The sequence below is a fragment of the Ceratotherium simum genome, chromosome 2, assembly GCF_057802395.1.
Source record: "Ceratotherium simum simum isolate JZ-2026a chromosome 2, ASM5780239v1, whole genome shotgun sequence".
NCBI lineage: Eukaryota > Metazoa > Chordata > Mammalia > Perissodactyla > Rhinocerotidae > Ceratotherium > Ceratotherium simum.
In genome coordinates this window covers 35347143-35369018 of record NC_141901.1, presented here as the reverse complement: position 1 = coordinate 35369018, position 21876 = coordinate 35347143, and the positions used below count along the sequence as shown (strand labels likewise).

The window sequence follows — 21876 nt, the reverse complement described above, 5'->3', positions numbered from 1 at the left end:
AAGATGGGGTAATAAAAATTAATTTAAAAAAATCCTCCCTCAAAAAAACCCCTTGCTCAGAGAGCGAAACTCCTTGCTCAGATAGCTTCACTGGTGAATTTTGCCAAATATTAAAGGGGAAAAATAACATAAATCCTGCCCAAACACTTCCAGAGAATAACAGAAAGGAAATTCACCCTGTAGTGAGTTGAATTGTGGCCCACAAAAGATAGGTCCACCCAGAATCTCAAAATGTGACCTTATTTGGAATAGGGTCTTTGCAGATGTAATTAAAGTAAGGATTTCAAACTGAGGTCATGCTGAATTAGGGTGGATCCTAAATCCAGTGATGAGTGTCCTTACAAGAGACAGAAAAGGAAAAGATACAGAGACACAGAGAGAGGAAAGTTATGTGAAGAAGGAGGCAGAAATTGGAGTTACGTAGCTACAAGCCACAAATACCAGAGTGTCTGGAGTCACCACAAGTTGGAAGAGGCAAAGAAAATTCTCCCTTAGAGCCTTCAAAGGGAGCACGGCGCTGCCAACATCTTCATTTTGGACTTCTGGCCTCCAGAACTGTTAGAGAATAAATTTTTGGTGTTTTAAGGCACCAAGTTTGTAGTAATTTGTTACAGTAGCACCAAGAAACTAACACACACCCCAGCTCATTTTGGAAGGTTGGTATCAAAACCTCAGAAGGGCATTACAAGAAAGGAAGATTACAGGCCCATTTCACTCAGAAACATAAACAGAAAAAACACCTTAGCAAAATGTCAGCATAAAATCCAGCAATATTTAAAAAGGACTAGACTAAATTGTATCTATTCTAGGAATGCAAAGTTGGTTTAATCTTCACAAATCAGTGTAGTTCAGCAGATAAATAAAAAAGATAAATTTAAGAAAAGAAAAAATTTGTAAGATTATATCAATAGATGCAGAAAGAGTGCATCTCTTTCTGTTGAAGTGTATTCAACATCAGCTCATGATAAAATGTCTTAGCAAAGCAGGAATAGAAGAGAATATTCTTAATCAGATAAGAAGGCAGCTACAAAAAACCTTCAGCAAAAATCATATTTAATGGTAAGATATTGACAGTTTTCCCTTTGAGTTTGGAACTATGCAAGGATGCCACTACTACCATTTCCATTCAGCATTGTGTGGAACATCTCAGCCAGTACAATAGGGCAAGAAAAAGGAAGAGAAATTATGTGAATTGAAAATGAAGAAATAACACTGTGATTTTTACAGATGATATAATTGGGTACAGAGAAAATCCAAATCATCTATAGATAAATAAATGGAGTTTATAAATGAGTTTAGCAATGTTACAGATATAAGATACAAAAATTAATTGTATTTCTGTATATCAATAATAAACAGAAACTAAAAATTTTTAAAAAGATAACGTTGATCATGGTATCCCAAAATATGAAATGCTAAAATGCCAGGTAATAAATTATGAAGGATGTACAAGTCCTCTTATGCAGAAAACTATAAAACGTAAAGAAGATCTAAATAAAGGAAAAGATATATCATTTCGTGAATTGAAAGACTCAATACTATAAATATGTATGTCTACTTGAATTGATCAATGCAGTTCTAATTAAAATTCCAGCAGGACTTTTAGATGGAACTAGACAAATTGAATCTAAAATATGTATGAAAATGCAAAGGACAAAAAAGGGCCAAGAACTCTTGAAGAAGAACAAGAACCAATGAGAAGACTCATTTTACCAGATATCAAACTTATAATAAATCTGTAATCACAGATTTGTAAACACAGTAAGGTACTGATGCGAATATAAACAAATAGACCAATGGAGCAGAAAAGAGAACCTCAAAATAGGTTCTTACGTGTATGGATCCCTGATTTATGATGAAGGTGGCACTGTGGTGGCCAAGAAGGATCTTTTCAATAAATGGTCAATAGGCTATCCGTCTCAAAAAAAATGAAACGACCCATCTCACACCATACTCCAAAAATCATTTTCAAGTACATAACAGATATAAATGTGAAAGATACACCATCCAGCTTTTAGAAGATGGTAGAAGCATATCTTTTCCACCTGAGAGTAGAGAAAGATTTTTCAAACAGGACACAAAAAGTGTTATCTATGAAGAAATAGATTACTAAATTGTTCTATACTAAAATTAAGAAATTTTCTTTATCAAAAGGTATCTCTGAGAAATTGAAAAGTCAAACCACAGAATGGGTCAAGGTATTTGCTAACATACAACTGCCAACAAGCTAAAAATATTTAAAGACCTTATACTAATCCATAAAAAAAGCCTGAAACTCAAAGGAAAATGGACAAGAGATTTAACAGGCAATTTAAGAAAGAGAATGTTAGTATGGCCAATAAACATATGAAAAGTTGTTCAACTTCCTTAATAATTAGGGGAATGCAAAATAGAGCTATAGAAAGACACATCCAATAGAATGACTAAAATTAAAAAGACTGATAATACCAAGTTTTGATTAGAAGGTGTAGCAACTGAAACTCTTGTATGTAGCTGGTAGAAAAGTAAATTGATACACTCATTTTAAAAAATAGTTTTGCCTTATCTAGTCAATTTGAGGATATGCATACTCTATGACTCAACAATTCTACTTCTAGGTATATACCCAACAAAAATACGTGCACATATCCAGCAAGATACGTACATATGAATGTTCATAGTTGCATTTTTCATAATAGCCTCAAATTGGAAATAACCCAAATGTCCATCAATAGTCAACTGGATAAATAAACTCTAGTATATTCATACACTGACATTCTAGAAAGCAATAAAAATGAATGCATTTTATCTAAGCTCAAGGACATGTATGAATCTCATAAAAAAGTAATATTGAGCAAAAGAAACCAGATACAAGAAGAAAAATACTATAGGATTCCATTTTTATCAAGTCCAAAAAAAAAAAAAAAAAGAGAGAGAAAACTAAATTATATTTTTGGAAGTCAGGATAGTGATATCTTTGGGTAGAAGAGAGAAGATAGTGATTGGGAGGGGCACAAGGAGGTCTGCTGGGGGTGATGGCAATGTTCTGTTCCTTGATCTGGGTGGTAGTTTTATGGTATCAGAAGACGCCATACTGAAAGATTTAATTTCTCCTCAAACAGATCTGTAGATTCAGTGCAATCCTAATAGGAATTTTTTTTTCCTTTGTGTGAAACTTAAGCTGATTCTAAAGTACATATGAAAGTACAAAGGGATAAGAATAGTCAAAAACTCTTGAAGAAAAACTAGATGGGAAGATCTGCTTTACTAGATACCAAGATGGGGTAATTCATTGAGCTGACATTTATCCATTGTGCATTTTTTGGTATATATGTCATTACAGTAAAAAGAGGGATGGGATAGAGAAGATAGGGAAGGCACCATGGTAAAGGTGAACCTGGTTACCTAAATGTGTAAATGCAAGGGTGGAAGTTGCTCTTGGGACTCGCATATATTTAAATGGAGCTTGGCTCTCAGCAATGGTCATGGCCTGTGTAATAAACCCTCAAGGCCACTAGGGGACAGCAGAAATAAGAGCTTGGTCCAAGAGTCTGTTTCTGGTTATCAAAAATGCATTTATTGTCATCTGATGCAATTTTCCAAGGGGCTAATCAAAGCTGTCTTTACCTTCACATCCTTTACTCCAGAATTTGCCTTCCCCTACACCCTGAATGGCCATATTCATCATCTGGAATTGCCTTTATGTCTTAAAAACTATAATATCTTCATATCTAACCATAACCCCTTTAGCCTTCCTCTTACTTCTAACATATCTGCTCCTCAACTTCACCACGACTCTAGTTTTTTTATCCCTCCCTTCTGTCTCAGGTGAATCATCACTCCATCACAGTTTTGCTTTCTTTCATCTCCAGCCTACATATCATCTTCCATCTCTTCACCTACTCTCTAGCCAGAATCCTCCAAATCTTCCTTCCTCGTCTCTTTGGCACTTTGCAAACTCCTAAGCTTGGATCAGATCAACATGTCACACAATAGCCTTTCTAAACTTTTCCCACTCTCCTCAAGCCAGCCCCTTTTCCCTAGAAAAAGAGAGAGTTTGATAACATCAAACCACAGACTACCAGAATGCCAGGGCTGGAAGACGTCATATGTCATGTTTCTAGCTTCCTCATTTTTTTTCCTATGAAGAAATAGATGACCAGAAGATCACCCAGTGTTTTCCATTATGTCAAATAATAAATAGTTCCATCTGACACTGAAGTTTAATGTCACTTTAGAGAGCTCTTGTTCTTGACTTCTGCTTCCCCAATTTCCTCTGTTCCCAAACCCATGCAGAACCATTAATGTCAGACATGCAAGGTGGATTAGCCAGGAATCCCATGGGAACAATGGCAGGTCCACCCCAGACAAAGAAAATATAGAACTTACACCTGATTTCTGGACTTGGGCATAGATAGTAAGGCTTTTTGCTTCCTTTGTTGGCCGGTAATGGTCTGCTTTACCTGGAGAAAAGAAACCATAGTGGTTATCTCCTTCTGGTCCCCAGCATGAACTCTCTGCTCAGACCTGTCTGGTCTTTACCCCCCATTGTATACCCACCTTCTCCAAGAGTACCAAAGGAACAATGCACTGAGTCCCAATCCCCCTGCATATATGTCATATGACAGTAGGTTAGTTACTTGATCTCGCTGGGGCTATTTTTCTCTCTGTGAAATGGGATTGAAATACCTGCCTCACCCGGCTGTTGTGATGATTACATGAAACATTACTGTAAAAGTGTTTAGAACAATGCCCGGCACATAGCAAATTCCCAATATGTGTTAGGTGTAATTGGTATGTCATTCAATTATTTTCATCTCTATTGTTCGATGTGCATATCTGGTCTCCTAAGAGGATTCCAAATTCTTTAAGGGCATGGCAAGTTATTTACATCTTGTTTGCATTCCCCAGCTCATAGTGTGTTGCTTCGCTCACAGCTTTCTCACCTCCCTGTTTCTGGGGGACTTGATGTGCGTGTGTGTGGGGGTGTAAGAGGAATGATCCACCTAACACTATTTGGAAAATAAAGCTACAATGTCATTCTAATGCCTTCCATCTGGAAATTTTGCTCAGAGCCTAGGGTCTCTGGAAATTAATAACTTGCAGAACATTTTAATTTTTAACCAGTTTTTAAATTATAGAAATAATCCATTCTCATTAAAAAAATTAAAATTATATAGAGTAAAAAGTATGTCCATCTTCCCCCGTGGTTAACCAACACAATTTCATTCTCAGAAGTAATCACTTTTAACAGTTTGATGTCTATCCTTCCAGACTAGCTCTGTGCAACAGAACTTTCTGTGATGATGGAAATGTTCCATATCTGTAGTCTCATATGATAGCTGCAAACCACAGGTGGCTACTGAGCACTTGAACTGTGGCTAACGCAACTAGGAACTGAATTTTAAATTTTATTTAATTCCAATTAATTTAAATGTAAACAGCCATATGTGGCTAGTGACCACCATATTAGACAGTGCAGTTCTGGACATTTGCTATACAGATACTTTTTATGCAAATAGGGTCATTCTATACACACTTCTCTGTAACTTGGCCTATTCACTTCCACTATGTTGAGGACAATTTCTATGCTAGTGCAGTAGACCCCACTCATTCTTTCTCATGTTTCATAATATTCTTTGCACGCATCCTGTATCAGTTGGAAGGATGGAAGGAAAGTAACAGACTGAAGAATGGAGGCCTATTTTGGAACTATTGCAAAGTCCAGGTGGACACAGTGGAGGCTTGACCCAGAGGAAATCACACTAAGTCTTTAGGGTAGACTTATTTTAACACCAATTAATTTATCCTCTTTAAAAACTGGGAGCATGTCTCTGGGGGAATAGCACTTAGGAGAGGTATATTTTTATTTGGAAGGGAAAGGCCTAGATGTATATATGTGGTAAAGGTGGTGGAATGTGCCATGTGAGTGTGTGATCCTTGGGGAGGAAATGATGGGCAACTACTGGGAAAGCTGAAAGAATTCAAAGAATGTCAACAGATGACTTTCTTGTGTGGATGTGGGCATGGAGTGCCTGGTGGTTCCCACTTCACTTTTTTGGTCAGGGTTGATACTGGTTGAGGAGTATGTGTGTGTGTGTGTGTGTGTGTGTGTGTGTGTGTGTGTAGAATGGAGGATAGGGATTGTAGTGATCAGAAGAGGTAACAGAGGGGGTGCAAGTTAGTTCTGTGAAATATATCCTTTCGGTTCAAATCCACTAGAGTTTGCAAAGTTAGAAGTCCCCGCCCAGCACTGTCCTAGGTGCTGTAGGGGAAACAAATAGTGTAGAGAACCAGTTCTTAAGGACTTTCAGCCTTTCAGTTCAGCTCAGGCTGAAATTTAGAATTGCGAGGACAGTCCTAAACAGTCAGACAGATAAAAACGTAAGGCTAAATGTTGCTTCTCAAAAAGACCAAGGATCAAGATAACCTAGCCTCACACTTTTTTCCCAGTGCAAGAACAGATTTTCAGGAGCCCACTCAACTTAACTTAAAGTCAGTGAGGGCTTAGGATCTAATGAAAAAGATCTTGGCCTTAAAATTAGGGCATCTACGTTCTACCCCTCATGAGCTGTGTGGCATTGACAAAACATGTCATCTCAGTGGATCTCTTCTCTTACCATAACTGTAAAATGAAGGGGTAGACTGTCTAATGTCCTTTTTAGCTCTCACCTGAGGCATAAAGTTGTCTTATGCTACCATGACTTCAGGTACTTTAAATCTGCTCTAAGTACAGATCCCAGATGCTTCCAGTGCTGCCCTCTTCTGGCCATAGGACTTAAACATTGTTGTTTTAACTAGTCTACATTGAGAGATTTGTCTTTCTGTCTATGTATGCATGTATGTTTGTATGTCTGTATGTATCTGTCTATCTTTCATCCATCATCTATCCATGGAAGCCACCGTGTTCAGTGCTTTCTGTGTATTGACTCATGGATCCCCACAATAATACCGTGAAGTACATAGTATTATCTCCATTTTGCAGAGGAGAGGTTAAATTGTTGGTTTGTTCACACAGCTTGTCAGTGACAAAGTCTGCATTTGAATGTAAGTTTGTCTAATGCCAAAGCCTATGTTCTTAACCAGTGTATTCTCCTGGACACAAAATTACCAGAGAGTCCATTTGAAAACCTTCAGATTCAGGCTGCATTCTGGAGATGACATTGTTACAAGTTGCCAACAGAATCTCCTGAGCAAAGTCTTGTGGAGGGTAGAGCAATTAAGTCTAGATTTCTCCACAGATTTGAGCCAGGGTTTTGTGTGTTCCTGGCTTATAAGGAGCACACGATGATTAGAAACAAGGGTGGGTATGTGTGTTGGGGAAGGTGGTAGGGAATTGTGGTGGTATGGGGAGCACTATTCCCTTCAGAGCACAATCACATGATGAGCAGAATGTAGCTGAGGAAAGAGTGTGGGTTAGGATCTCAGCAGATTCACTAACTAGGTTAACGTGAGGTAATGTTCATCTCCGTTTTCTCATCCCTGGTATCTCACTGTTCCTTATTATCCAAGCTGAATGGTGCTCTGCCCCATCCCCTTAGGCTCTCATCATGATTTCTGTCTGAATCTCCCCACCCCCTCATCTCCTCCCCAGCTAACTCTTAGATGGAGGAAATGAGACAAAAGTAGGCGGCTGTGCCATGATCTAGATTTTCTTATATAAGCAAAACCAATATCAGAGTGCTGAGGTAAGGGCTTTTCCGATAAGGCTACAGGTGGAGAACATTGATCTACTTGAGAATGAGATGGGCCATCACCTTTGTGGTGTGAGGAGCAAGTTCCATCCTCACCGTGGGAAGACCAGCCCAGGGATCTGTCCTGGCTGTGGGGTAGGACCTTCTGACTTAGTGTGGGTGGGTGGTGGATAGTGTGGCCAAGGGGAGCACATTGCCCTGAGATATTGAATCCTAGGACAATCTGGAGCAGAGGCCAGGAGATACTACCTCTAGGCACTTAAACTGCAAGGGAATAATTGGTCCTCAATGGTTTCAGTCTGCCCTGGGCAATTTTCCATACTATTTAGTTTGGCTTTAGGCGTCCTCATGAATCACATACTTTCCCAAGGTGAGTCAGAATCTGCGCTAAAATCTTAGTAAAGAGTATTCTCTCAGCTGTCTTCTGATAATCTATGGGCCTTTCCAGTGGAACACACCCTGGTAGTTGGGAGACACAATTACAATTCTGGCTCCCTCACCAACTGGCTGGTTGACCTTGCATGAGTCACTTACCCTCTCTTTGCCTCTGTTATTCCATTGCTAAGTCACATAAAAAAAACTACTCTACTTCTCTCAGAGGATTAGCATAAGGATAAAAAGAAATTATAGAAAGGTTTCAACCCTTGGGTGAAAACATCTTTTATTAGTCAGTAATTATAACTTCTCTTGAACGAGATCTGAGAGTCCCCTGAATTCTGCTTTTAGTTAATAGTGAATGTTGTTAAGCTTCTTATCGGAACTTCTTCAGCACCCTGTACATGCCTCTACTGCAGTGCTAGTTATATTGAATATAAATTATCTGTGTAGTGTCTCCCATGCTAGAAGCCCGTGGCTCATGTCTCTTTTTATCCCCATAGCCTAGTGTAGGGGATCAGGACATGTTGAATCAGACTGAATTGAGCTGGGTCCCAGGATATGTTTACTTAGTGTTTTTGCAAAGGTGCTCCCTGCAGAAAGCCAAAGTGGTGAAAGCAGACTGTACTTGTAGAGAGAGGTCCCCTGCTTACCACAGAGAGTCTGATAAGAATCTCTTTGTTGTCAGACACCTACCTCTTCTTCTCAACAGTAGTATTACCACTTCGAGAATCATGATGACACCAACGATGCCCCCTAAGAACAGCCCAGCATACAGTCCCCATTGTCTTGATACTGAAAGAAAAGTCAAAGGGCAATCTCAAAAGTACTGTGAGTTTATAAACACCCTACATGGAAGTGGAGATACTGAGCCTCATGTTCTCTTTCTACATTCTTTCTCAAGGAAGACATTTGTTCTGATGGTTTTACAGATCAGCTTTAGACCACTGAAGATTTCCATTTCTGTTTTCTTATCTTAATTTCTCTCACAATACTTGTTCATATTCCTAATTTCTGTAAAGATTTTTCTACTTAAATGCTTTATTTTCATCTCAACGGCCACCTTTCTAAATTTAAATTTATCCTTGCCTCTCCTAAGTCAACCTCTCTGTCCAGTTTCTCTATTTTTAAATCTCTAATGTGTTCTGTATCCATTTTCTTAAAAAGAATATGATGGCTCCATGTGCTGTGCCCATACTTCCATACCATTCTCATGAGACACTGGGAGGAAGAGAGATCTACTTTTGCTTTTTTTAAATAAACGCAATAGTGCTATTATTGTCCTTCCATGCAAATAACTGTATTGAACCCACTAGACCTGAACTGAAAGAAAAAGCATGTATTTTATCCTCTCAATGATTCTCATGTTTAATATTTGCCCTAAAGTACCAATCCCCCAGGGCTCAAAATCAGAGAACCAATTTTTATTGCTTTTTCTCCTTTACCCACTTTGCCAAATCCTTCGGAACCAGGAGCAGCACTTTGGAAAACAGTGAATAAAACCTATTGCCTCAGTAAATAAGACATTTAGCTGAATAAGATAATAACAGCCAGTTATTGAGCATTTACAATGGGCCAGGTAGTTCTTTTAGTGCATCATTGTATTAACTCATATATTTAATCCTCACAAAAATCCTATGAGGTTAGTACTCTCATTTTATGGATAAGGAAGCAGGTGTGGAGGGCCTCAAGAACTAGAGCTTGGTCTAGGAGTAGAAACATGGCTAAATACTGAAGACAGGCTTCTTGGAGTCAGAGAGACTTATGAGCTTGGGGTAAGTTACACCAGGGTAATGAACAGTGAGGGTCAACCTGAAGCACTAGAGTTCTAGGTAAAGTAATAGCATTAGGGTTCCAAATAGTATACTACCAGGTGTTAACATTAATGTGTAAGAGTAACTCATAAAGATGCTTGTGGAATCAGCCTGCTTGCTGTTGAACCTGCAATGGATTTATTGGGAAGAAGTTAAAAGGAAGAAATAGGTGAGTTACAAAGAAGCAGAGTGCTGGCAAACACAATTCAGATGTTTACAGAGTCTGACCAAAGATGCAGACTGAAGTCTCAATGAATTGATAAAAGGCATCCCACCAAGATCCACGTGGGCCTTCAGCCTGATAGCTAACCAGAGTTGCCTCCGGAGTTTGAAAAGGTTCTTTTTTTCTTCCTAGGCCTTTCACACATCAAGTCATCCCAAGAAATCTCACTGAACTGGCTTTGTGAGCATCTTGATTATAGATTCTCTGCCCTGTGAGCAGCTCCACTCTGAAAGACCATTCTGAATGGCTTATGGTTCCTGAGAACCCTCTGCGTAGGTGTGTGTGTCTGTGTCTCTCTCTCTGTGTGTATGTGTGTGTGTGTGTGTGTGTGTGTGTGTGAGAGAGAGAGAGAGAGAGAGAGAAAGAGAGAGAGAGTAATTATTCAGGGTTTATGTTGCCAACACCAGAGACCCATGGAAAAACCTCCCAAATCCTAAGACAAGAAGCAGAGCCACCAGCCTAAGCACCACTATGTTTTATCAGCCCATGGAACTGACCCAGAAGATTGTTGTAGTAGCACTAACTATTTTGAGACTATTTCCTCTTTCTTCTTCCCTGACGTATTTTGGGACCTTCTAAAAAAACAGTTAATTTAAGAACAAACCCTCCAACCATTAAAGTCATTTTAAGAGGTAATATTTCTTTCAAAATTCATTTGAGATAAAAAATAAAGTAAAACCAACAAACAAGGTGGTCCCTCTAAAACTGGAAAATAGCAGATGACAAAACTCCATTAGTAACACCTGCCAGGTGAGCCTTTCTTCTGTCCCTGGGTGCCTGTTGCAACAGCTCTGCCACCTACCTACTCACACAAACTAAAAATGACTGTTGCATATTACTGAGGTCCAGAGGACACGGTAACACGAGCCCTCTCTTTTCCAGGGTCTCAAGAGAATGAAAACCATCTGCTAGCTGTGTCTTATGACATAAATGACCAGTCCAGCCAGATCTGAGAGGCAACCTGGCCATAGCCCTGAAAGATAATTCATAAGCCCTAGTTTTTCTCCTAGTCTTTGGATGCAAAGCAATGTGAATCTATTGGAGGATTTAAGTTACAAAACCATAGACTTTTTTTAACCCTAAAGGAGCCACAGCACTTATCTCACCCAACTCACTAATTTTATGTTGAGGAAACTGAGACTAAGAAAAGTGTACCTAGAGTCACAGAAGAAGTTGATGGCAGCTGGTGCGATGAGAACTGTGGAATTTACAGTTTGTGTTTTAGCTGGTGGAGGTGGGATCCCCACAAGGAGAGCAGCGGCAGGCTGGGATGCTTGGGGGACCAAATGAGTCAAATGCTCTCTGAGGTGCTGACTCATCCCTTCGTCATCCTCCATCGAACACCTGCCCATTCCGGCCCCCATGCTCCGCCCCCCTACTCTTCCTCTCGCTGCACATTCAGCTGTCCACCAGGCCTGCCCAGCCTTGACCCCCAGGCCAATCGTACTTCCACTGTGTCACTTTTCCTGACTGTTCCAGCTCCCATACTTCCCTCTCCCATGGACTCTGCAGCACCTTGGTTTATGTCATGCATCTTAGAACCTGAGTTGTGGCAACTTTATCTTTGCTGTGGAGACCATTTTCAGTGAGGGCATTTGGTGCCAGACAGGTTGATTCAAATTCTGAGTCTACCGCTTGATAGATCTGTGACCTCAGATAGGCTGCTCATAGCATCTGGCACCTCAATTTCCTCATCTTCAAAATAAGCACAGGAATATTCAGTTCACAGAGTTGTCCTAATGAATCAGTGAAAGAATGTATGGAAAGTGCCCAGAGCAATGCCTGGAATCCAGCATGTGGTGAACAAACATCAACTCCTTCCACTAGCCTCAATTCCCTAACTAGCTGTTAGGTTCTTGGAGGCCAGAGACTCTCTACTTCTTTTGCAGCTCTCTTAGCACTTGGCACATAATAGATCCTTGGTAAATTCTTGTTAGTTGATTGGAAGGACAAGGAGACAGGTTTGATCTCAAGTCCTAGGGAGTCCCATCACTGATGTTCGGAAATGCTTCAGCCCCATTCTGTTGTTTGCTTATGACTTAGTTTCCCTATCTGTCTGGCAGGCCCAAGTATTTTTGTACTTGGTCCTCATCTATGTGGTGTTATTATCTAATGATGATATTTATATGGAAACTAAATGTCAGGGACTCTATGCTCTCAGGAATTCGGGTAAATATGGACAAAATGCTACTTTTATGGCTTATTGGGGTCAGGCTGCCTATGATTTCTGTAATTTCTGGCAATAACTTCATTGTTGTCCTCTAAGTGTTTGCTCCTGTAGCTTCACTTGCTCTAGTTTGAGCCATCCTGGGTGCAAGGTTCAGTGTCTTCATCAGTTTTCACAAAAAGCAAAACCAAAACTAAAAACCTACACTAAAAATTTTGTGGGTTTGAATATTCTACTGCAGATTTGAAGAGTCACAGGGAGCAGATTCCATCGTGAACCACGCAGCTCTCCACCATCTGACAGGCTCAGATCCTCTCTTTGTCTTCCTATATCTGTACAAGAAATGTCTTCCCTTTTTCTCATACAGAGCCATCTAACCCACAGCTGGATTCTTTGGGGGGAGGTCTCACATTCTGCCCTCTAGCATTTATTAAGGTACTGTCCTAAACAAACACTTCCCTTCTAGAGAGGATTTCTAGTAGTGGTTTCTTTAATATGATAATATTTTTCCACCTAGTAAGGTATAGTAGTCCTACCTAGATTGTAAATTCCTTGAAGGTAGACCCTGTATCTTATGCTTTATTTTCATCCCCCATTCCACCTGATACAACGTAGGGCAGGGGGGCATTGAATATACATGTGATGAACTAAGTTAAATTAAATTAGAGGCTATAGAATGAAGCTGGGAGAAGACTGTCACGTACTCTTTTGTTAAGAATTATCACAGTGCTAAATATAAGAAGGTCTCAGAAGGAGTGCAGGGTCACCTTCCGAATGGCCCAAGGCAGGAGTAGAAGGGAATAAGCAATGACCTACTTGGCATATGCTTTATAATAACAGTGTGTAACGAGGAAGAAAGTGCATGTCTGTGCTCTTAGCACCACCTGTGATCTCATTTTCTTTCTTTCTTTTTTTTTCCTCCATTTTCAAACCACCATTTCCTGTGGCAGAAACTCCAGCTCTCCCTCTTTCTGCTCAGTTGTGTAGTAAGGCCCATCAGGATGGCAATGCTGAGAAATCAGACCAGCGTTGTTCTGGGGTCCACAGACCCCATTCTTCATTCACAAAGAAGCCATATCTGAACATTGTTAAACAGGAGGTTTGGGACGTTTCCCCCACTCCCCAGAGCCTCTTAGAGGGAACTGAGCAGGCTGGTTGAGAACTCCAGTGCCATTTATGAAAAGTACTTTGCATGAGTCTCCACGCTTTGGTCCTCTACTTTGGCTGTGGTTTAAACATGATAACTTGACATATAGCCATGCCTCCAAGGAAAATGCTGAAGGGCCTTTTGTATCTCTGAAAGTCTGCTGCCACAGAAACACAAAAGCTTCTCTGTCTCCTCAAGTCTCCAAACCTTATTCTTTAAGGGAGATAAAGAAGAAAACAAAAGAGAATCTGAGAAACAAATGTAGTCCGCCCAAGGAGATACTGAGATGCTAAATGTAACGGTCTGAGAATGCCAGATCTCTTTCCTGCCTTTCATGTGGTTCTGTCAGCAAGGCTGCCTACACGGCGCACATCTACTTCAAGAAGTCAACCATCTTCAAGACATACCTTCTTGTTGGTGGCAGTTTCCACTCATAATTGGGGGTGGGGGAAGGATGCTCACAAACCATGTACTAATTTAAGATCTGGGACCATGCAAGCAAAACTTTTTACAGAGTTCTCAGTTTCAGAAAAATTCCTTATTCCTGCCTATCCCACCCAGCATTGTGTTGCAGAGGCTACCAGCTGTGCCTCCAGCACCATTTCCCCCATCCTTCCATGGCAATGCAAGTCTCATCCAATCACATGGCAGCCCAGCTAAGGACTACATTTCTCAGCTTCTCTTGTAGCAGTTGTGGCCATGTTACAAGGCTCTGGTCCATGAGAGGTACCCAAATTCCATCCTTCTACCATTGTTGTCATGCTTGCTGGATTGGGAGTGCCATGGAGAGGGACCTGCCTCTGTACATGGAACATCTAGGTGACTCTAACAATGGGAGCTCAATGTTTGACGAAATGGCCTTGTCAGAAAGGGGGAGCCCCTGGGGCTCACTGACAAGTGTCAGCTTTTTCTTCTACTGAGCTAACCCAGACTTGCTGAGCCAGCTTTTTGCTAATCTACTGAAAAGGGTCCTCTTTTCAAGATGAGCTTTCAGGGGCATTCCCTTTTAGTTGACTTAGTTAAGGTTTTGTATTACTCATTCTAGCATAGACATAACTGTCTCAGAACATGGTCATGAAGGACAGCAGTGAGTCACAGACTGTCCAGTGCTGACCCACATCAACACACTTTGAATGACCTAACGAGAGTGCTTTGTAGCACCCTAGGTTTTGGACTTTGCAATAAAGATGCTAACAATAGACATTAAGGTGTTTCTTACTGTAAAACACTGAAATGACAATTGAAATAAGGATGAATATATGACCAAGAGCCTGTCCAAATGTCATTAGAAAAGATGATTTTGAGGGACAAATATGTTCTTGTGCAGTTTAATTGAAGTAAGTCCTGACAAGAGACAGTACTGACATCACATCACCACTGGTCTCATCACATCATCAACCATTTTGAGTTTTTCCTTAATGAAAGTGAAAAATGTCTTAAAATCATCGTCCTCATTGCAGATGGTGAAGTGACCTCCAATAAACCCTCGGACTCCAATACTCTACTCCAAGGCTGGGATTTCCCTTGTATGAAGTCTTTCTTAGCTAACAGTCACTGCTTTGTCTCAAGCCACATCATCTCTTGATGGATGACTGCAATAATGGCCCCTCCTCACAACTAGTTTCTCTTTCTTCTGCCTCTTCTCTGCCCCAGTCTGTTCTCCCCACCACTGAATTTTCTCTCTGAAATGTGAAGCTGACCATGTTACTCCTCTATCTAAAACTCTTTATTAGTTCTCATCACTTACAGGATAATACAGAACAAGATCCAGCTGGATCTGCTTTTCCCTCTGTGTGGAATGTCTTTCTGTTATCTGCCTAGGTAATTTCTATTTATTCTTCAAAATCTGATTTATGTCACATTCTCTGTGATGCTCTCTCTGATTCCCTGAGACAGTCTCGATCATTCCCTTCTCTTTGTTACCTTGAACATCTGTCTTGCACCTATCACACTACCCAATCAAAGATAATTAGTTATTTATAGAACTATGTCTTTCCTTAATGGCAAGGATCATGTATTTTTTTGTTTTTGTGTACTCAGCACCTAGCACAATGGAGAAACATGGTAGAACCTCAATAAATGTTTTGTTGAACTAAGCACAGTATTTTAAGAATTAGTAATATTCATTTGCAAACACAAATCAATGAATTAATAAAACTCTGTTTTCTGTATTTAGGCAACCTGGTGTACTGAGAATGGCATGCCACAAACCAGCTGTGTGATCTGCTTCTGACGTGCTGTGGTCCCCCATACCTGGAGACAGGTGAGGGGATCTCTACTTGTGTTATGTGTTAAATTGTGTTTCCCCCAAAATCCATATGGTGAAGTCCTTAGAATGTGACCTTATTTGGAGAGAAGGTCTTTACAGAGGTAATCACATTAAAATGAGGTCATTAGTGTGGTGTTATGGGCTGACTTGCATACCCCCCAAATTCATATGTTGAAGCCCTAACCCCCGGTACCTTAGAATGTGACTGTATTGGAGATAGGGTGTTAAAAGATGTGATTAAGTTAAAATGAGGCCATTAGCGTGGGCCCAAATCAACTTTAATGATGTCCTTATAAGAAGAGGAAATCTGAACATGGAAAGAGACATGACGGATGGACACGCACAGAAGAAAGACCATGTGAAGACTCAGCAAGAAGGCAGCCATCTACAAGCCAAGGAGAGAGACTTCAGAAAAAACCAACCCTGCCGATGCTTCGATCTTGGACTTCTAGCCCCTAGAATTGTGAGAAAATAAATTTTTGTTATTTAAGCCACCTAGCCTGAAGTAGTTTGTTATGACAGCCCTTATTGTTGTTAGTGCCATTGAGTCAATTCTGACTCCTAGTGACCTTGTGTACAGCAGAGTTGAACGGAAACTCTGCCCGGTCTTTTTGCGCCATCCTTGCATCTTCCTGTGCTGTATCAAACAATGATCCATTGCTATTCATGGGGTTTTCAGGGCCAATTTTTTGGAAGTGGGAGGCCAGGTCCTTCTTCCTAGTCTCTCTGAGTCTGGAGGCTCTGGTGAAACCTGTTCACCGTGGATGACCCTGCTGGTATTTGAAGTACCAGTGGTGTAGCTTTCAGCATCACAGCAACATGCAGCTGCCACAGTAGGACAACTGACAGATGGGTGGTGTGGTTTCCTGATGAGGAAACAAACCCAGGCTGTGGCAGTGAGGGCTCAGAATCTTAACCACTAGACCACCAGGGCTGATGTTAGCCCTAGCAAACTAATTACACATAGGCCCTAATCCAATATGACTGGTGTCCTTATAAGAAGGGGAAATTTGGACAGAGATATGCATAGAGGGAAGACAATATGAAGAGAGACAGGAGAAAACAGCCATCTACAAGCTCAGGAGAGAAGTCTGGAACAAATCCTTCACTCACAGCCCTCAGAAGAAACCAGTCCTGCTGATAGTTTGATTTTGGACTTCTAGCCTCCAGAACTGCGAGATAATAAATTTTGATTGTTTAAGCCACTCAGTTTGTGGTACTTTGTTACAGCAGCCCTAGCAAACCAATACACTTTGGTAACCCTTTATTAGCACTTCTTGTTAACGTACACACAAACTGAATCATAGAATATCAACTCTAGAAAGGACTTCACTAGTTCATCCTTTTCATTTTACAGACGATAAAACAGAGGCCCAGGAAAGCGAAATCTCGCCCCATGACGGGTAGTTCTCTTAATGACTGAGCTGAGATCCTGACAGGGCTTTCCCATGGCACCATGTTTCTGCTTCTTCTTGTCTCTCCACATCTCACAAGAGCCTGCTCCATACTCAGTAAATCTGGTCAAGCTAGTGCATGCTTAGTTCTCGAAAGTAGCTTAGATGAGTAAGAGCATCTTTACATGTTTCTTTAGAATGTCTTGAGCAAAGTGCCCTGAGCGTAACCTTTACGGCCTACCAAGACTTTGGAATGCACTAATTAAATTCTTGTTAAACCACACCGAGGAGCATGAAGAGTTCTCCCTCTTTTTTGAGATAGGCTAGGTTAAACATTTGGTGCCCCGTCTTTACTCTAAGAGGGTTGCTATAAACAGAGAGGCCTGTGCAGGGGTAGGGGCTACTACTTCCTCAGCCCCAAGAATAAAAACCACATTTTTATTAGGATTTATAAAGCATTTAAAGCAAATTATCTCTTCTACCAGTACCTATAAGGATTCCAGGATCAGACAGCTCAGCTCTGCCACTTGCTCTGTGTGTGACCTTTTTATATCTTTGTTTCCTCACCTATAAGGTGGGGATATTAATTAGCACTATTTGGTTGCTGTGAGGATTAAATGAGATGCCACGTAACTGGGACATAGTAAACAATGAAGACCTGTCAGTTATTATTTTAGATAAAGAATCTAAGTCTTAGACAGGTTAAGTGACTTATCCTTGTAAGTAGAAAGGCTAGAACTGGATCTAGGACAACATTCTGTAAACTCTAAACCACGTGACACTGCTGTCGTGGTCCTGGTAGCATGTTCTGAATGGCTGTGGGCACAGAGAGAGGTCTGAACTTGGAGATAGCCTCTGAATGCGGTTTGCATGCAAGGTGAGCAAGCAGCCAGTCACATCTAGTAGGTGGACGGGTGATTGACTCTGCTATGAATGGCTGGGAAAGGCAGCATACAGTGGGTTAGTTTCACCAAAGAACTCTCAGACGCAGACTGGAGGCCAGGTGGGATTTTTCCAGCAGTCCGTCTGGGAACACCTCCAGGGAGTCTCTGAATGGAAGTGCTATGCTGAAGGGCAAAACCTGGCTGGATTCCCCTGTCTTCTCATCCCTGGTCATCTGGGAAAGCCCTTCTCATAGATTACAGTGCACAGGAGTCTCCTTGGAATGACTCCTGTTTCCCACAGTGGACTCAGAGAATAAAATGTCAGGGCATAAGTAATACATTGCAGGGCCAGCACACTGGTCCTTTTGTCCCTGAATATACCTGAGGCACGGACACAAGATCTGTTGGTGAAAAGATTCAGTGGTCTATCTTGTTTCCAACCTCAAGTGGTGAGGGGGGCTTACTTAATCAGCCCTCCATTCTTTCTGTTAACAGTATAATGATGCTTTTCTTTCTAGGGAAAGAGCAGTCAGAAGATCTAGGGTTAGGGGCTGACTCTACCATTTATAAGTTGAACAAACTTGAGGAGGGTACTTAAATGCTGTGAGCTTCAAGTTCCTCATCTATAAAATGAAGATGCTGATAACACTTATCTGGTAAGGTTATTGTGAGGATCAAAAGAGATTACACAGTTGAAAGTGTTTTGCCGATAATAAAGTGCTATATGCTTTATCAGTATTCCCAACTTCACAGGCCAAGTCTTAGAGAGCTGACCCTCCTGGCCCTCTGACCTGCTATAGGAGTCACAGTCTATTCCATAAAATGTGGCCCTTCATTATGTCCTGCTTTTCATTATTGAGCAAATGTTTCATGTCTTATCTTTACAATGTTGCTAGAGAGCAGAGCTCATGTGTTGTATCTATTCCCAATTTCCTACAGCATAGTGATTGACAAATACTTATTACTGGCGTAGAACTGTTCCACCATTAGTGGAACATGGACTTGGGAGTCAGGACCCGCCACCTGCACTCCTTCACCCAGCCACCCTTGCGCGTTGGAGCCAAAGCAGGAGGGGAGAGAAAGGGTCACAACCTGGAGCCCTGGGCTCTGTGTATGGCTCCATCATTTCATACTGGTTTCCTCAGCTGTGAACTGAGTGCAATAATGCCACCTTGGTCATTAGGAGCAGAGGGCACTCACTGAATGCACATGGGAAGCTTTTATGAACCATAGAGAAAATGTAAAGTGTTTTTACCAAGGTGAAGGCCACGGTGGTGGAAGCAGAGCAATTGGTCCAGGTGGGGACTGAGCCCACATCATTAACGTGGCACACTAGCCGCCATCAGGGCACTCACCTGGGGGATCTGGCCTGCATCCAGACCACGGGATGAAGGTCTGGGAGCTGTTGCTGATGGGGTTGCTTACGGTGCAGATGTAGATATTGTTGGCATGCTGAGGGCCGAGGGTGAGGTACAGGAGGTGGGAGCCATTGGCCGGGCTCAGTGGCTGAGTGACTGTCTCCTTACTCCAGCTGTAAGCCACATGGTCCCCCTTTTCCACCACACAGGCCAGCATCAAGCTGCAGTTCCCGTTCTCCTGTGTCCGATTCAACACTTTAATTTCTGGAGTGGAGACCTGCTCTGTCAGGAGGGAAAGGAAGGAAGCCATCACTGAAATGAACCCCCTGGAATTCTGACAACCTTTTTGTTAGAAGAAAATGCAGCCTAATGGTGTTTTTCCCTCCCTGTGGGTCTGCAGTGTGATTTATTTCTGGTGGGAACCTAAAGCTTTGCACCATCCCTCTCTCCCCCTATGCTCCTTTCCAAGTACCACCTTGGGATGAAATAGAGAAGAAAAATTTGCCTTTCAGTCTTCTCCTATAAATATCTCCACTTGCCCTTCCTGGTACTTCTGACCTCCTGTATTCTGTCTGTGGAGTTTGTTGTTAACTAATCCTCCATGGGTTTTAATTGTCATTGGCTAAAGTATTACCTCCTAGACCTAAAATGATGAGTTTTAGTGGTGGGATTTTATCTGTAGTGTGTGTGTGTGTCTGTGTCTGTGTGGCAAGTGCTTTAGTGTGTCTGAGGTAGGGATAGCCAGAAGGCCTCAGTAACCTATCTCACTCTAATGTCATGAAATAGACAAGGTAAAGGGGAAAATTTTATTTATTTAGCAACTGCTATAGGACAGGCACAACTCTGGAATTTCACATTCATCATATTCTTTAATCTTCTCAACAACTTTCTCAACAATTATAATACTAGTTATAATTATTTCCATTTTATAGATGAGGAAACTGAGTCTCAGAGAGATGGAGTATCTTACATAATGTCACTCAGCTTCTAAGCAGCCAAGCTGAGATCTGAACCTAGGTCAGTCTGACTCCAAAAATGCAGCTTCTTTCTTTGACTTGAGAAGAATATCTTGGTTGCAGAGACCATATTTTCCAAGGTAAGAGTTTAATCACAAGGCAGTGAATTGTTCTGGAAAATGTATGATGTGTAGTCTCTGTGCTAATGGCAGCCTGCCCCCAGGGCCACTGCTGGAGTGATCAGGACTCCCTGGTACCTGGTGGAAGGCTGTGGGGATTCTGCATACACTGTTTGGAGAAAGGGAACGCTAGGGGCAGGTGAAGGGTGGGGAGGGTATTGCTGTCTCTCCAGTAGATACCTGAGGATTTCAAAGAAATGCTGGGTGGGTGGGGCTCCGTGTTCCATCCTCAGAGATAAGGAAGTCTCTGTGAAGAAGCAGGACAGTCCCACATGGCTGTCAGGATTCCTGGGAATTCAAGGGAGCCCCTGGGTACATTCCAGAGGGGTTGGGAGTTCAAGTGTCTCAACAGAGCACTGGCCTTAGATTCAGGTGGACCTAGGTTCTAGTTTAAGTTCTGCAACTATGCAACTTTATAACCAGAACCTTTGTTTAAATGAGAGAAAGGTGCCTCTTCCACCAGGGTGCAGGGCTTGGTGAGTGGTGCGTGGGCTGAGTTTCAGCTCTCCTTTCCTGAGGACCCCTAGTGCAGTGAACCACCTACACAGATGTGTGTAAGCATGTGCAAACCACTTCTTTCTGGATTTCAGTGTCCTCATCTATGAAAGAGAGGTTGGGCTTGATCAGTGGTATTCAAACTTTTTAAAAATCAGAAAAAAAAACTTTTTTCAAACAAAATCTTATCTGCAAATTGAGACTCTTGGGGCTCCAGGCCCTTTAGCCCACAGGCAGCTGGGCCCCTTTCCTTTGGGAAATGGGGTAAGGGTCCCTAGTCCTCATCAGCTACCACCAATGCACAATTTGGACAAAAAAGAAACTCTAAAACTTCTTTCTCTAAAACTTTCACTCTTTGTGAAACTCTAAAATTTCTTCCTGAAGCACAGTTTAAATACCCCTGGACTAGATGATCTTTCAGGTTGCTTCCAATTCTGAATACCCTTTGCTTCTGACAGAGGCCTAATTTCTTAGGCAATGGACCATCTTGGCCCTCCAGTGTGGATGGGGGAAGCCACCATTATTACCATAGAGCTTCAGCTGCAGGCAGAAGTGCTGGACTGAAATGTTTCCCTCCAGGGTCATGAAGTACCAGCCCTCATCCTTCTTCCTACTTTCCAGGATCCACAAGCTAAGGTTGTCCAGATGAAACTTGTAACCATCCTCCAGATAGCGTGGAGAGCCTCCCTCCGGCAGACTAAGAGACACTATTTTCTTCTTGACGCTGCTTCCCTGTGATTCTGCCTTTGCGACAAGGATATGGATGCTCTTGTTCATGCTCTTACTTATCCCTTGAGATGTCAGGGGCAGCAGCACACTGCTTCCCAATTGCCCGAGGATTTTTGGGCAATTCATCAAGCCCTCACCTGCAGGAGGAAGGAGAAGAAAACCCCTTATTATGGAGCCCTTTGAGAATCACATCCTGTCTATGGATCAGGAATG

At 41.7% G+C, this 21876-nt stretch overlaps 1 protein-coding gene across 1 annotated transcript in view; it reads right to left on the bottom strand.

Annotated features, from left to right (window-relative positions):
• SLAMF1 (signaling lymphocytic activation molecule family member 1) overlaps positions 1-21876 on the bottom strand; it is a 36033-nt gene that overhangs the window by 5454 nt on the left and 8703 nt on the right. Inside the window, exons 2-5 of the mRNA XM_004442800.3 lie at positions 21462-21800; positions 19302-19586; positions 8745-8843; positions 4369-4442 (exon numbers count right to left, since the gene is read on the bottom strand). Coding sequence (XP_004442857.1) covers positions 4369-4442; positions 8745-8843; positions 19302-19586; positions 21462-21800 — 797 coding nt within the window. The remainder of the gene's footprint in view (positions 1-4368; positions 4443-8744; positions 8844-19301; positions 19587-21461; positions 21801-21876) is intronic.